Here is a 16,587-nt window from a genome sequence, read left to right as displayed (position 1 = left end):
TGAATGTTCTTGTTCTTTCTTCATAAGTTGCGAAATGTCCATTTCTTAACATAAAATGTAATTTATACAAACACAATACACTAAAGTTTAACACATCATATTAAGCATCCACAATTTAGCATATCAATCAATTATACTGAAGAAATATATGTGTAACATATTAAAGTGCATTCCAAACACCTATCTAGGATCGAACTCCGAAGCTGAAACCTCATTAATTGATAACTGGGATGACCTTGACTCAGTCAATAGTGGCATTTCAAGATGAATATTACTACGTCTGAAAAATGCAGGTTCTGATGGTAGCGGAAGCGTAACAGATAAGCTATTAAGCATAAGAATGACAGAAGCCATGGTTGGCCTATCGATAGCATGTTCTTGAATGCATAATAACCCAATGTTGATTATTCTAACGATGTCATGTATCGAACCTGATTCTATATTCAATGTAGAATCTATCAGATCTTGCACTGTCCCATTTCTCCAACTTCTCCATGCCTACAAAGTAAAAGGTAAAAAGTAAAAAGTAATAGTAATAAGTTTGTTTACAGCACATAAGTCTACTAAATTCTAATTCTAATTGTAATAATAATAATAATAATAATAATAATAATAATAATAATAATAATAATAATAATAATAATAATAATAATAATAATAATAATAATAATAATAATAATAATAATAATAATAATAATAATAATAATAATAATAATAATAATAATAATAATAATAATAATAATAATAATAATAATAATAATAATAATAATAATAATAATAATAATAATAATAATAATAATAATAATAATAATAATAATAATAATAATAATAATAATAATAATAATAATAATAATAATAATAATAATAATAATAATAATAATAATAATAATAATAATAATAATAATAATAATAATAATAATAATAATAATAATAATAATAATAATAATAATAATAATAATAATAATAATAATAATAATAATAATAATAATAATAATAATAATAATAATAATAATAATAATAATAATAATAATAATAATAATAATAATAATAATAATAATAATAATAATAATAATAATAATAATAATAATAATAATAATAATAATAATAATAATAATAATAATAATAATAATAATAATAATAATAATAATAATAATAATAATAATAATAATAATAATAATAATAATAATAATAATAATAATAATAATAATAATAATAATAATAATAATAATAATAATAATAATAATAATAATAATAATAATAATAATAATAATAATAATAATAATAATAATAATAATAATAATAATAATAATAATAATAATAATAATAATAATAATAATAATAATAATAATAATAATAATAATAATAATAATAATAATAATAATAATAATAATAATAATAATAATAATAATAATAATAATAATAATAATAATAATAATAATAATAATAATAATAATAATAATAATAATAATAATAATAATAATAATAATAATAATAATAATAATAATAATAATAATAATAATAATAATAATAATAATAATAATAATAATAATAATAATAATAATAATAATAATAATAATAATAATAATAATAATAATAATAATAATAATAATAATAATAATAATAATAATAATAATAATAATAATAATAATAATAATAATAATAATAATAATAATAATAATAATAATAATAATAATAATAATAATAATAATAATAATAATAATAATAATAATAATAATAATAATAATAATAATGGAAAATATTTCCTAGCGATAGTGTGATCATCATGTGTATGTGATGCAAATACACATATCATAGTATGTTATGTTAGAGGAATAACTTGTATATAGGGTATAGAATTTGATGACAAGATATCTGTTGAGTTTTGGTTTGATCACTTTCTCAAAAGAACAATTCAATCCGAAATGTCTCGTTATATGAATTTTATTTCAGGATTATACAAGAGTGATCACATAGTCTACTTCAGTACCCTTTGTATTTTAATCTTAGAATCGTCATTGATGCATATGTGTATGATCCAGGTGGACAGCCCAACAAGTGCTAAATGTTGGAACTAATTTATTTAATTGGTTCATGTTCTTTATATTATTAATTAGTATTTAAATTAATTTGATATTTGAATATGTTATGTTAATTGTTTTAGTTAAGTTGGAATTTTAAGCATATCAAATCCATGCACGTGAAAGTATATCAAGATGGGTTGACTAGTTCGAATTTGACGTACACGAAGCATATGGAAGATTGGCAAGGAATTTGAAGTTAAAAGTTTGTTAGGATTAGAATTTATCTTTATTATTTAGTTAATGTTTATCCATTTAGGTTCCTAGTTTATATATTAACGTATATCATTATTTTGAGAATTCAGTTTTTGAAGTTTTGATAAATAAATAAAATAAAAAAAAGAAGTGAAGTCTTATTTCAACCATGAAGGTTTTGTGCACTATAAACCGAGAAGGTTTATATCTATCCAGTCACACCGAGAAGTTTGACTACCAACGTTATTGTTTAGTCACGATCCTTTTAATACATTATTTGGTACATTAACTAAATAATAAAGATAAATTTGATAACTATAAATTTACATTTTTTTTTTAAATTTTTAATTAATTAATAATATAATATAATAGTATAACTAGTGTACAGGGCGAACTCGCGATGTAATCATATGTTATCGTATTCGTCCTTATGGATTGGGACGAGTCGTCTCAAATATTAATATTAATATTAATATTAATATTAATATTAATATTAATATTAATTTTTACCTTGTAGTTATTACTATTATATTATATTATTAATTAATTAAAAAAAATTTAAAAAACGTAAATTTATAGTTATCATCAATTTCGCGAATTCGCCCTGTACACTAGTTATACTAAATATAATAACATGGTAAGTGTGGATACTTACTAAGCTGAGAATATCTTCAGTGTTCTCTCCGTTCCAAAAAGATCGATTCTTTTGACCTGTTACAATCTCTAATACTAATACCCCAAAGCTAAAGACATCAGATTTCACAGAGAATTGTCCTTGCATGACATATTCCGGAGCCATATAACCACTATAAGAAAGCATGGAACAGAAAATTATTACGGAGTAGCATTTCGAGACATTGGGTGCATTGAAATATATAATCCCTGAATTATTTCTTTTAACAACCATTGATTGGATAGAACTATAGAAGTGTTTGAATTAAAATCATCATCCCGTATAGCTAAACCAATTGCACTATATTTTTCAATGAATTCGTATAAAGATATTATCATATTATACTCACTGTGTTCCAACTATTCGACTTGTGTCACCATGAGTTTCCTCAAGTTTGAACAACCTTGCCATACCAAAATCTGCAATTTTAGGGTTCATGTCCGCATCTAACAAAACATTACTAGCTTTCATATCACGGTGAATTATCCTTAGACGAGAATCTTCATGAAGGTATAGAAGTCCTTTTGCAACCCCTTTGATGATCTTAAATCGCTTTTCCCAATCAAGAAGCAAACACTTAATAGGATCTACAAGTAGCATTATGATTTGTTTACATATTAGCAACTATCTTATTTACTGAAAAAAATAAAAATAAAAAACTTTATAGTGCATCTAATTAGTTATATACCTGTGGATCTTTAATACTTTATATGGTGGTCTAAACCAGGCACCAAAAGGTTGTTTCTAAGGTACGTACTACATACATACGGGTATATGGATAATTTTTTCCATGCTCAGGCAACCGGGAAAGTAGTACGCATCTTAACCGGGTTATCCCGTAATCATTTCCGATCCTTTTCTCTGGCCACTCACAAGATATGTTGTTAGTGAAGTTTAAGACACACGTCTTGAAGTACAATGTATATACAATCTGAAGTGTCTACGGTTTGATGTTATTTTTTGATGATGTACTTACTCTATGACGAATGTAGCTTATAGTGGGTGGAGTCTTATGACTCCACTAGTTTAAAATTTTTTTTTTTTTTTCCCCAACAAAATAGTATTTAAATTGTAAAGGACATTCTAAATTTCAAGATATGACCACATATATTTTTGAATTAATAGTTTTATTAAAGTAAATAGTAATCCTTTAAAACAAAAATGACAAAGTACCACTAAAATTGTGTAGTACCCTTTGAGTTTTGATTCTAGAATCGCGACTAGATGTGCAACTTACATGATTGAATTAGTGGTTAGTTATATCTTTATAACTTACCAAAAAGAATTTGATCGAGACTTGCATTTTGCAAGAACTCGTAAACAAGTAGTCGTTCACTTCCTTCAATGCTGAAGCCAAGAAGTCTAACCAAATTTCGATGTTGAAGCTTTGCAACTAGAACAACCTCATTCTTAAATTCTACATCTCCTTGTTCCGAATCTGTCGCGAGCCTCTTTACTGCTATTTCCTGTCCATCTGTTAGCACACCCTATATTTATCAACATTTAAGTAAATAAGTAGCTAGTAGTATCAAATCATTAACTTTTTGCACACATATAGTAACAAAATGTATATTTTGATTTGTAGATACCTTGTAAACACCCCCAAAACCACCTCGTCCAAGCATATTCTCTTCGGAAAAGTCATTTGTTGCAGCTTTCACTGTATCAAAGTTGTATTGCAAAGATTCAATAACGCCTATATGCATTGTTTCAACTAGTATAATGAAAGAGAAGAATCAAGTTAGTACTCCGTAGTAATTAGTGCAAAAACAGCTCCAAGTATATCTTTGGACAACAGTAGAATAAAAGTAATTAAATTAATGAGACTGCTAGTTTGTGGCTTGCTTTGTGAAGGCGGACTTTCTTTGTTGTTCCTTGATCTCATGAAGATACTACATGAAGCAATTGTTATGAAAACAATGACAATCACACTAACAATTGCTATGATCACATACCGTGCCGTGTTTTTCTTTTTACCTGTAAATAAATAGGTAACGGCGTATTGTAGTTGAGGAGTATTTCACAGTCTGGCTATTTGAAATTTGGCCAAGTGTTTGAACTCTGGACTTTTTCAAACTTTAGGATAGGTAGTGTGGATCGACACTGATCTTATCGTTAATTAAGATGTCTTTGATCTAAATAAAAAAATTGGTCTTTAATAAACCTAATTTTTAATACATATAAAAAGATAAACCACTAAAAAGTTGTCAATATAATAAAAAAATTCTTAAAACAACGGTAAGATTTAAATAGTTATCATCTCATTATACTTAAACTATTTTTATAATAAAACTACCTTATTACATTTTTTTTTAGTAACAAAGTTGTTGATCAACTCAATATTGTTCATAGTAGCTACTAGCTAGCTATCTAATGAACTCAACGGATGAATGGTCCTTGAGTTAAGTTAATGTTCGTCTTTTTCCGGATGCGTGCAAACATTAAATAATATGATTCATACGTACCTGGTGGTGGCAAACTCACCGGAGATATCGATGAATTCGTTGATGGTGACGGTGAAGATGGTGATGGAAGTATTACAAAAGCACTGTCATTGTAAAACTTTGTTATGTCGTATTGCATATGACAAATATGTGAAAAAATTTGACCTCCAACTAATCCATTAAAGAGTGTGGTTATCTGATTGAATAATGTTTGTACGCAATCACTACACTCTTGACTTGATAAGTCTGGAGTGCATTGCACAAGCGCATAGATCGTTGTAAAATCCGGCCCTGTCGCGTTCCCAGTCGCAAATTTCTTTAATGAACCCCCAGAGGCAGCCTCACCTTGCAATCTCTCCAACAATGGTCTCAAATCCCCATTAAACAGAGAAACATTCGTTGTATTTTGTCCAACCGAATTGTAAGTATAAAAGGGTATGTTAGTGTTTCCCAGTATAGTAAAATTATTGATATATAACCAACAGAGCTCGTAGTATGCAATTGTGTAAAATTTGTGGGGGCAAACTTGTTGCACCTTAACAATAGAATCATTCAGGCAATTTTGACACACATCCGGATTGATATCACCTCGACATAGGGCTATGGAGCTGACATAATTCGTGCCAGTGCCAACGGAGAGATTGAAGAAACCAAAACCGTTGTTGGTGGTTGGGAGTTCGGAAAAGATGGTTTTGTAATTCCTTTCGAAAGTAGTATTTATAGTAACTTTATGGTCACAGTAGTAGTCTATGAAATTAGGTTGAGCTAGAGTCGTGGTGTTGATTGTTAGAAAAATTATAAGAGACAACCATAAAAGGTTATTTCCGGTGACCATCAACATGTTTTTTCTACAAGATAAGAGTGAGGAAATAAATGGTATGACACTAAACTTAAAGACTTGGTGTTGATCATATATACATAATCCATCCGTCTTCTTCATTCAACAACTATTTAAACCAATTTGCCTATAGTTAATACATGTTGACCATCACTTGCGCTTGCATCTGCATACCTCATCCTCGTTTAAGATACATTATAAATATTGCAAATAGTTCTATTAAGTATCACTAATTGTGATGTCAACTCTAAGCATTTGGAACAAGTCAAATTGACTGAAGACTGTATTCTACTTTACTAGAATATTGTCAACTCTATCTTCCCAAGATAAGCCTCTTCCTATAATATCCAACACTAGTTATTACTTAACTGTATTAGTTTCTTTTTATATCTTGTTAGAACACATGTGTTAGTGCATAATGTATAAGTTTCTAGTTTGTAATCGCGTCTGTACATTTATTCAGTCATTTGGTTATTTATTGTATATGGACAATGAGCTTTTGAATATCTATCTATCTATCTATCTATCTATCTATCTATCTATCTATCTATATCTATATACTTATAAAAGAGAGTTAATACTAGCATAGTTGTCATTAATCCGGATTAACTAGCATATAAAGCCATGTGGAAATTACACACGTCATTTAAACATAAATTAAATTTCATGGCGTCGATTTATTGGCGACTTGACTGACTCTTAGAGCCTAAACTAGTGAAGGAACCCGTGATTTCACGGGATTGTATAAGAAAAATTGTTGAATGATATTTTATAAATGACAAATATTATTTAACATAAATTTGGATGTAGATAATATAGCATAATTGATTAAGTTGAAGAAAATAGAAAACACGAATATTTTAGCGAATAGTTATAACAATCAAATTAAAAAAGTACAATCCACGAGTTATTTTAGCGAAAACACGTTTAGACTTCAGACTCACCCACTTAGAACCCACCAACTTTGGGTCATTCAGCATATAAATAAATAAAGAACAACTATAATAAAAGAACAATCTTCCATTGCATTAAACTACCAAACACCCAAAAAGCTACCGAAACAACTTCGAACACACAGCAACCACAAGCCAGACGACCAAACATCTAATAAGTTGGTCAAAAAGTTTAATATGATGATAAATATTATGAAGGAATTAAACTATAGATATGAATATCTTGGAAGATTCAAAATAGTTCTATATTATACCAGGATGATCCTTAAATCTAATCTATCTACTTGTACTTTTTGTAACCATGATGTATAACATGCAATATTCGTACCAATGCTAACATTAAATTAGCAAAACATACTTTTTTATCCTTGATCAATTTGACAGGTCAATTGAAAATTGCCAACTTCAAAAGAAGCCACATACCTCCACACTTCTAAAATAAGCATCATCGACATGAATATCAAGTATCAGTTCCTTAATATCCTCCATCTCAACCTTCTCCTAATCAAATTTTATAAAAGGTAAAACTAATGATCTCAAAATAATTTTAATCAAAACACATTAATATGTAATCCAAAACAATACAATATACATGTATATCCCTTTGATCCACCATTGTCTTTGATGCTTCCAAAACGTTGGCACAGTCTTTCGGATATGTTCAGCTTCCGCACCAAATTTCCAAGAAGATAAAGCCATAAATGGTAAACTTTACGATGTGATTCCGATATATTATCAATATCAATAAGCACGACAATCATGCACACAATCGTCACAAGATACAACAAATCTACACAAATTACCATCTATATAATTTTTAAACAAACTACATACTCAAACAACACTTGTATTTGTAAAATCATAAAACTTTCACATTAGATGGAATTAGATTACTACATAAGTTGACATATTGCTATGAGCATGTTATATTGGTCTACCAAATATAAATATAATTATACACACAAAAATAGAATTTACCTTCAAATCACATACAAAATCTATATTAGAAAAAGTATATGGGCAGAACATTCATCCAAAATACAATGTTTGCTGAGTTATTTTGCATGCTACACTGGTTACTGGCTTACTGCAAAGAGGATTATAATAAAACCATCATAATCATCTATAAAACCAAAATAATCAAAAGCAAATGTCAAGTGATCAACAAATCAATTCATGCTTTTTTGTTAACTAATCAAGGTCGATATCAAAATTAGGAAATTAAATTATAATTAACTAAAAAAGAAAAACTTACTTAAAAATCATTCAGGCCTTCTATACCATCAGCAGGTAAAACAATCCCAGGACCACAATTAGCAAAAATATCTCTGCAATATAAAAAAAAAAACATATGAAAAAATTTAGAAGAGTATGAGACTTTTAAGTAAGTGAACCAAGAATATGAGACTTTTAAGCATTAGTGAACCAAAAGTGACTTGTTCATATTAAGATTAACAATGCTTACTACCTAAATATATCTAAGCGGGTCAACCTATAATGGACAAACTTTTACAATTTCATCGTTAGATCATTGACAATAACAAATAACATTACTTACTAACTTGCGGTGACAATAACAAATAACATATAAAAAGTTACTCGATGATCTCACCTAAACATATCTCTCGAAGAGCTCTTCTTTAAAGATTCTCAGGTTAATCACTCCACTAAGAGAAGAACTACTAACCGCTCATGACCCAAGTCACGTTAAAGATTCTCAGGTTATGCAACTTGTTTACAACAAAATTAACAACCAAATCGATAATGTTCCTCTCTACTGTCTAAGATAATGAGACTTCTAGATGTTAAACAAAAATATGAAATAGTACCTTGTAAATTTATTTGATGGAGTTTTGGTGTGGCACTTCAGTTCATAAGGAGCATATTTCATGGATCATGCTTATTGTGTTCAAGTAATGGATCGTGATTGACACATCTAAGACAGTGTAAAGTGACATAATAAAATGAGCATATTATAAGAAACTGATAATCAAAATACAATACGTATAACTACATAATAATTGGTTGTAAATTCATATCTCATAATGCACTAAAATACATAACTGAATTGTGTTTATACCTCATGTAAATTGTGAATCATACCTCATGTAGATTATGAAACTAATATACCAATTATAAACCAACAAAATCAGATTCGGTCATAATAATATCATATAAATGAAGTATGAAATCAAACTCTACACTACATACATAAATCTTTAGGTTACATAATTGTAACCCATTGCCTTCAGCAAAATAATCAACTGAGTAGCTAAATATGATTTAAGAACACACTGACCTTTTACCAACATAATTTTTAGTAGCATAGGAAACATTTCAACTAATGTGATTATCCTACAATAAAAACGTCTACAAAACTCCAATGAATACTAAATTAGGTATTAAGAAAACATAAAAACCTTACTCATGCTTATTGCCGAATTTCTCTCCATCATTTCATCAAACACATGGTGTGCGCCAATTAAAGTGATTCTAGTTTGTTTTAATCACAAACTTTAGCAAACTTTAAACAATAAATATTCTTATGATAAAAAAACTATAAATATTCCGATGATGTTCCAAACAAATTAAGAAATTAATCGAAACAAATGATATTGCTAGAGGTGGCCAAAACATATTGACTATAAATTTAACCCAAATTTAGCACATGCGAATTAAAACCTGCAAATTTAACCCAATCAATAACTCATTTGTGAAGAGGGGACCGAACTAACAAATTTAAAACCGTTAAAAAAATTAGAAGAAAACAAAAGCTTAAGATAATCAAAATTTTAATTGTTTTGTTTATGAAGTTTACAGACAAACAAACAGTTACCTTAATGAAATTCATGAAGATATGAATGTGGAAGAAGAAGAACACACTTCCTCGTTCCCGGGAAAAGGCCAGATGTATTTCGATTCAAATTAATTTAAATGTTCTAGAGGACTGAAGGAAGGTACCATTAACAACTACAACAACAAACAACATAAAAATCTGAATATGAAAAAAACAAACAATTATAAAGACATCAGACTAAAATTAAGAAAGCCACAATATTTATGAAAAGTAATCAAACCCTAAATTGTATTACCATTTATTAGGATGAAATGAACTGAGAGGTGGTGTCGTCACCCTTCACATGTCGTCGTTAATTCAATATTCGAATACAGGTAACTGACTTAGAGCTCTACAAAATTCATAGTCAAAATCGATCTTTCAAAGTAGCAAACGTACCTCTCTACATTAATTCATGTTCCTAATTTAGCTTCTTGGTAATGGGAACAATCCCTCTTCGCCGAATTTCAGATGGTAGGCCTGTAATAGAAAACGATAAATCAAAACCTAGATCAGAGATTTGTGTTTATTAGGGTTGTAGAGGAGTAGAACAGATGAAGCTCATAGAAGATGAAGATAATCCTGTAAAGAATATACTCCGTAGATGATAAAATAAAATGAGTACAGAGAAAGACAAATTTGAACCGAAAGATTTGGGGATGCACAGTGCACACCAAACCCTAATGTTCTCAGCTAAAAATAACAGAGAAAAAAAAAAGGAGATGAAGAAAAAAAATGGAGAAAAGCAGTGTCAAGGAGAAATCGAAATTTACAGAACTGATAAAACTTAAAAACAAATAGTAGATAAAATCTCTTCAATCCAAACCTGATTAAGTCAAACCCTAATTTATGAAACATGAAATACTATGAAATCATATGGGAGATGAAGAGCAGAGGTTTTGTGTGAGGATTTGAAATGAAAATGGATATGAAAAGCAAGCGTGCAGGTGAATGAGAATTTTAAAAAAGATATGAATTCTTGATAATAGAGCATTTGATACGGGTTTTTAAGAGGATTGATTCGGTGTTAAATCTCCATGTTAAATTTAATACTGAATTTAACACTAAGGTCAAAACATGAGAAATGGTTAGTGTTAAATTTCAGTGTTAAATTAGTATTTAATTTTTTTTAATACTTTTAATAATATTATTTAGTTTAATTATATATTAAAAATATAAAAACAAATGCAATACTAAATTTCATTAATAAAAAAAATTGTATTACTTAAAAAAAACAATACTTTAAAAAATACATTACTTTAAAAAATACAATACTTAAATTATTTTCTATTTATTAAAATTATTAATTTTATTTAATTTTATAACAAATATAGGATAATACCTATACCCTCTTTTTGTACCTCTCTTCTACTTCTTCTTCTCTCCTTTATTTCAACCTGCACTTCTTCTCTCCTTCTTCATTACAGCCTCCAAATATAAGAAAGAAAAAGCAAATAAAGAAAAAGAAGAAGAAATAAAAAAAAGAAAAAAAGAAAAGAAAAAGAAGTAGAAAAACAGTTGTAACAACCCAAACCAAACCACGAACAATCCACTTAAAATACCAAAATAAAAAAAAAAATGTTCGTTCAGCAACTGGCGCGGCGCGCCATAAGACCGCGCAGCGCGCCAAACTGGTCTGTCCCAAAAAGTTTGAAATGCGAAAAAGATTGGCCACTTCCCGACCTAATTAGACAAAACGCTTTTAACCACATGTTCAAATATGTAAAACTAACATGTTCCATTTATAAAAAGGGTTTTACGACACCGGGCCCACATATGCCCAAATTACCCCTTTTTTGAGAGTATTCAAATCCATAGAACCCTGTTGCAAATTTCGCAACTCATTACGCATTTTCGACAAATCGGCTGAAGTTCGGAACTCCTCGAAGAATTCCTTCTTAAACTCGTCCCATGATAACGCCATAAACGGTTCGCCACCGACAAGATCAATCTTACCATCCAACCAATCCTTTGTTCTACTCCGCAACAAGCTCGTAGCGAGCCTCGTCCTCTTCTCGGGAGGACATTCAATTGTTCGAAAACACCCTTCGACATCCGAGATCCAAGTTGTGCTTATCAAAAGATCCGGTTCTCCGTCGTACATCGGGGGTTTAGTCCTCATGAAGCTTTTAAGACAACGCTCCATCTCACCACTACCTTGAAGTTCGGAATACTTCCTATCCATTTCTTCTCGAAACGCACTCATTTGCTCCGGAACGGCGGCCGCAACTCTAGCGTTAAACTCCACGTCGTTCGTCTCGATCCCATTTCCCGTCGCCATTCTAAGGAATGCAAAGCGATTAGATCACAAACGTATAAAGTACACATACAATACCCCCCATCTTGCTAAACACTCGTCGTACATCACTTGCTAGACCCGATTTGCACCCGTAATAAGGTTTGCAAGTCCTTATTACGCATACACGTCGTATCAACTCGTTAGTACAACGACCGCCTCGCTCGATGATATAAACAAACACAAACAAAATCCTACGCGATATAAACACACGCGAGAATTTTAATCACAACACAATCATATATTAATAATATCCGCATTACTAATATAAACGTTAGTCGACCTATATACAAGGCACTAACTAAACCCATTCCGACCCGTAATCCTACAAGTTCCGCAACAAATTAAGCACACACACAAGTCTAAGTCTAGGCACATATCTCAAGTCACCTAAATCCCTTAGACCATGCTCTGATACCACTTGTAACTGATGTTATGCTAGGTGTGTAACGACCCTGGAATTTACAACATTTATTTATTAATAATTATTATTATTAATACGTGTGATTAAACGAATGTATGTTATTACATTTACATGTTGCCTTAATTGCCCGTACTTGACTTTTTATGGCCCGGAACGTCTCTGCAACACACGAAACTTCACGAATAATATATTTAAATATTATTTGCATTCATGATTAAGTTTTATTAATCATTTTAATTAACTAAAGCTATTAGTTAGTTACTTGGGCTTAACTTGGACTTTTATTGGATTACTTGCAACTTGGGCTTTAATTAGTTTAATGGACTCATGAACATGGGCTTATAAGCCCACCCTACATCTAAATGGTTTCACTAGCCCACTTCTTCCATGTGTAAGTATTACTTAGGACTTGTAACTAGTTGGTTTGAACATTTGGAATCTAGTCATGCCATAATCCCCATGTATAACCACTCTTTAACCAACTTTTGAAGCTTTAGCACCCTAATAACCAAAGAACTTTGTCCTCCCCCTCCCTTTTCAGCTGGCCAACGGTTTGATGGCCTTTAGGAGTGATTTTTGGCTTTCATTTTTCATTACCTCACTTGCTAGACTTCTTCCATTCAAACACACACTTGATACCTCTCAAATTTCTCTCAAACTTCCTCTTCTTTCTCTTCATACTTGTAAGCAATTTGGACTTCTTTTCTCCCTTTCTTTTCTTTACAAAACCGTGGCCTTATACCCTTTAATCATCATCATTTGTTGTTCTTTGTTGTTTAATGTTACATGTCTTTGATTGTTTGTTATTTACTTACTAGCTTTCAAGGATCTAACTTTCTAGTTTTGATTCTTCTATTATCTTGTATTTTCAAGAACACAAGAACATAAATTCACTATTTTATGATTCTACTTCAATTGTTTCAAAAGATTTAAGTTCATGGTTGTATAAACTCATTACTTGTAGTTCTTGAAGTAACCTTGAAGATTACTTCACTTAAAGATCAACTTTGGTTGAATCTTTAAAAGTATGAACAACCATGAATCTTTTTCTTGTTTATTTAAGTTTACTACTTTATTTATGCACTTTAAATTTCATGTTTGTTGGTTTGTTGGTCAAAGATTACTAGTTAACTTTGATCTTATACTTCTTGAACAAAGGTTAACTTTATTTAAGTTTCAAGAACAAAGAAGTGTAACTTACTAGTTATGACTTCATAAACTTGTAAAGGATCTAAGTTATCTAGCTTATGGTCTTCTAAATTTGTCATAAACAAAAGCTATTAAGCTTACATACACTTTACTAGTTGTTGATTTAAGTTTATAACTTGTTTTTACTATTAAAGTTCATATAAGTGTTGAAACAAAGCCTTGATGTAACCTTGGTTCATCAACACACTTACAACACTTGTACTTGAGTTATGATGGACAAACCTTGGTCAAAATGATGTTAACACATCAACGAGTTGTACACTTGAAGCTATACGCATCAAGGATGAGAACCGTGATGAACATCAAGCACCGAGACAACCGGAACTCTTCAAAACCCACTGTTCTGTCCAAAACCTACTGACCTGATGCTTCTGGAACAGACCAGTAGACCTGGGCTATTCTAACCTTGATTTTTAGATAGAACTTTTCGAGTAGATAACTTTTCATATAGGACTCGTCTTAATCCGAGTTACGGTTTAGGATTTATGGCCCTCCGTTCGTTACCATGTCCTTTAACGTTGTGCAGAAATTTCTGACCTACTCGCACTTAGACCGTCGCCACGGTCAAACCAAGACGAGTTTGCTTCTGTAAATTTTACCACACTTAAGGGACTCATAGACGGAGCCATGACCACTGGTCTCACCTTAATTCAGTAAGGGTAGAGGCCGTGGTGACTGACCGAAGTCAGCCTTTGTTTTAAACGACTTTCATAAACGAGTCTTACTTGTTACCTTTTGTTTAATGATGATTGATGATGACCCTTATGACCTTAATTACGTACTTGTAAACCTTTTGAGACGACTTATTGACTTAGTGCTATTTGACTTAGGTTGAGGACGTTTGGACCGTTACTTGCACACCACTTTCCGACTACTACCTTACCATTACTACTAATCATTGTGAGTTATAGCATTCCCTTTTTACTTTAACTTATTTTGGGAACTGAGAATACATGCGGATTTTATGTTTTACATACTAGGCACGAGTACTTAAACTTTATATATGTGTGGGTTATATAACGGCAGAAACATTCCCTTTAGCTCGGTAACGTTTAATCATTGGTTTTTGAACCGTGAACGCGAATCTTAGATATGGATCCATAGGGTTTGACATCCCCACTCGGGCTAGTAGCGCTAGCATTTAACGAGTGTTTAATACTTCGAGGTTATACGCACTTGCCAAGTGCACTTTAAGGGGGTACTTTAAACGTTAAGTTAGTTACCGGGTGCCCACGGTTAAGCATATACTTTTACATACTTTTGAAACGCTCGTTGTAGCACTGAAATCTCGTGGCCTACTTACATTACTGTTATACTTAAACTATAGCTCACCAACCTTTGTGTTGACCTTTTAAGCATGTATTTTCTCAGGTGTTTGAAGTCGCTTCCGCTATCTTACTAGTCGTGCTGTAGAACCCGCTGCCTAGAGTTGTTATCGCATGACTACTTATGTTGCATTCAAACTTTTTACTTATGAACTTATGTTATGTAACGACCATTATGGTCACGTACACTTATTTAATGCTTCTACTTAGCGAAGCATACTTTTGATTTGTAAAACAATTGACGTATGTTATGACGTCACTTTTATTTATGAATGTAAACTCTGTTTTGAAAACGCATATAGTACTTAACCTTGTAATGATCCTGTTGTTGATGGTCCGTACATGATGATTTAGTACGGGGCGTCACATTTGGTATCAGAGCATTGGTTGTAGGGAATTAGGATGCATTAGTGAGTCTAAGACCGACCCGAGTAGGATTCACTAATAGGGCTAATCTACAACTTATTAGTTTACTTGTTTCCGCTGAACTTACTGCATGCTGCTGCTTACTGTTACTGCTATATGCCGTATGCTACTACGTGATTTCACTACTGCATGCTATTACTTGCTTTCGATTGCATGCTAGTTTCGTACGATTACTGATATTGCCATGCTACTTATTGTTATACATGAATTAAACTGTTGGCCTATTATTTGCTTGCTTTATGACATACTGACATGGAAAATTTATTTTTCCTTGTTCAGATGTCGGACGTTCCACCTACTGACATCCCGAGCGGCTCAGGCCCCGTTGTTCCACCCACTGCTGCACCTGTTGCTGCTGCTGCTGCTGCCGACATTCCGGCCCCGACACCCACTGGCGACCCCGGCGCCTCTAGTTCTGGAGCTAGCTCTAGTGTGCCTATCCCGGCGTCTTCTTCCAGACCCCTGAGGCAACTGGCTCGCATTGGTGGCATGGAGATCCCCGCGGAGTTCGGGGAAGGTCCCTTCCGTAACCACTGGCGCACACCTTGCCGACGCACCGCCGACGGCCGCTTAGCCGTGATTACGCCAGGCCGACACCGACAGATGTTGGCCGCTTTCGGATATGTTGAGCCACCCGCGCCACCACCGCATGATTCAGACGACGGTTCTTCCACCGATGCTTCTTCAGACGACACCTCATCTGACGACTCCAGTGATGAGGAGGATCCCGCTGACCGACCGATTCAGGCACCTTCTACCCCGCCGAAGAAGCGGTATCGCTTCGCTGGCATAATTCCTGGTCGTACTGTCACTGACGCTTATGGTCGGCGTCGTAGGATCACTGCTCGTAAACGGCTGGTGCCGTACCCCGCCGACCCACTGATATTACC

General features: G+C 31.6%; 2 protein-coding genes across 2 annotated transcripts; both read right to left on the bottom strand.

Annotated features, from left to right (window-relative positions):
- Window positions 1-31: 31 nt before the first annotated feature.
- LOC139872173 (cysteine-rich receptor-like protein kinase 29) lies at window positions 32-4,746 on the bottom strand. The gene is made up of 5 exons (XM_071860008.1): window positions 4,536-4,746; window positions 4,223-4,433; window positions 3,296-3,533; window positions 2,929-3,079; window positions 32-498 (listed from the first exon to the last, which is right to left on the bottom strand). Exons 1-5 carry the CDS (start codon window positions 4,650-4,652, stop codon window positions 181-183), a joined length of 1,035 nt encoding a protein of 344 aa, XP_071716109.1. The 5' UTR covers window positions 4,653-4,746; the 3' UTR covers window positions 32-180.
- Window positions 4,688-6,274, bottom strand: LOC139871060 (putative cysteine-rich receptor-like protein kinase 9). The gene is made up of 2 exons (XM_071858806.1): window positions 5,412-6,274; window positions 4,688-4,923 (listed from the first exon to the last, which is right to left on the bottom strand). The coding sequence occupies exons 1-2, from the start codon at window positions 6,229-6,231 to the stop codon at window positions 4,688-4,690; spliced, it is 1,056 nt and encodes a 351-aa protein (XP_071714907.1). The 5' UTR covers window positions 6,232-6,274.
- Window positions 6,275-16,587: the final 10,313 nt, after the last annotated feature.

This window comes from Rutidosis leptorrhynchoides, chromosome 10 (genome assembly GCF_046630445.1).
Source record: "Rutidosis leptorrhynchoides isolate AG116_Rl617_1_P2 chromosome 10, CSIRO_AGI_Rlap_v1, whole genome shotgun sequence".
Classification (NCBI taxonomy): Eukaryota; Viridiplantae; Streptophyta; class Magnoliopsida; order Asterales; family Asteraceae; genus Rutidosis; species Rutidosis leptorrhynchoides.
Note: the sequence above shows the minus strand (reverse complement) of the source record. Positions and strands in the feature narration are given on the sequence as shown.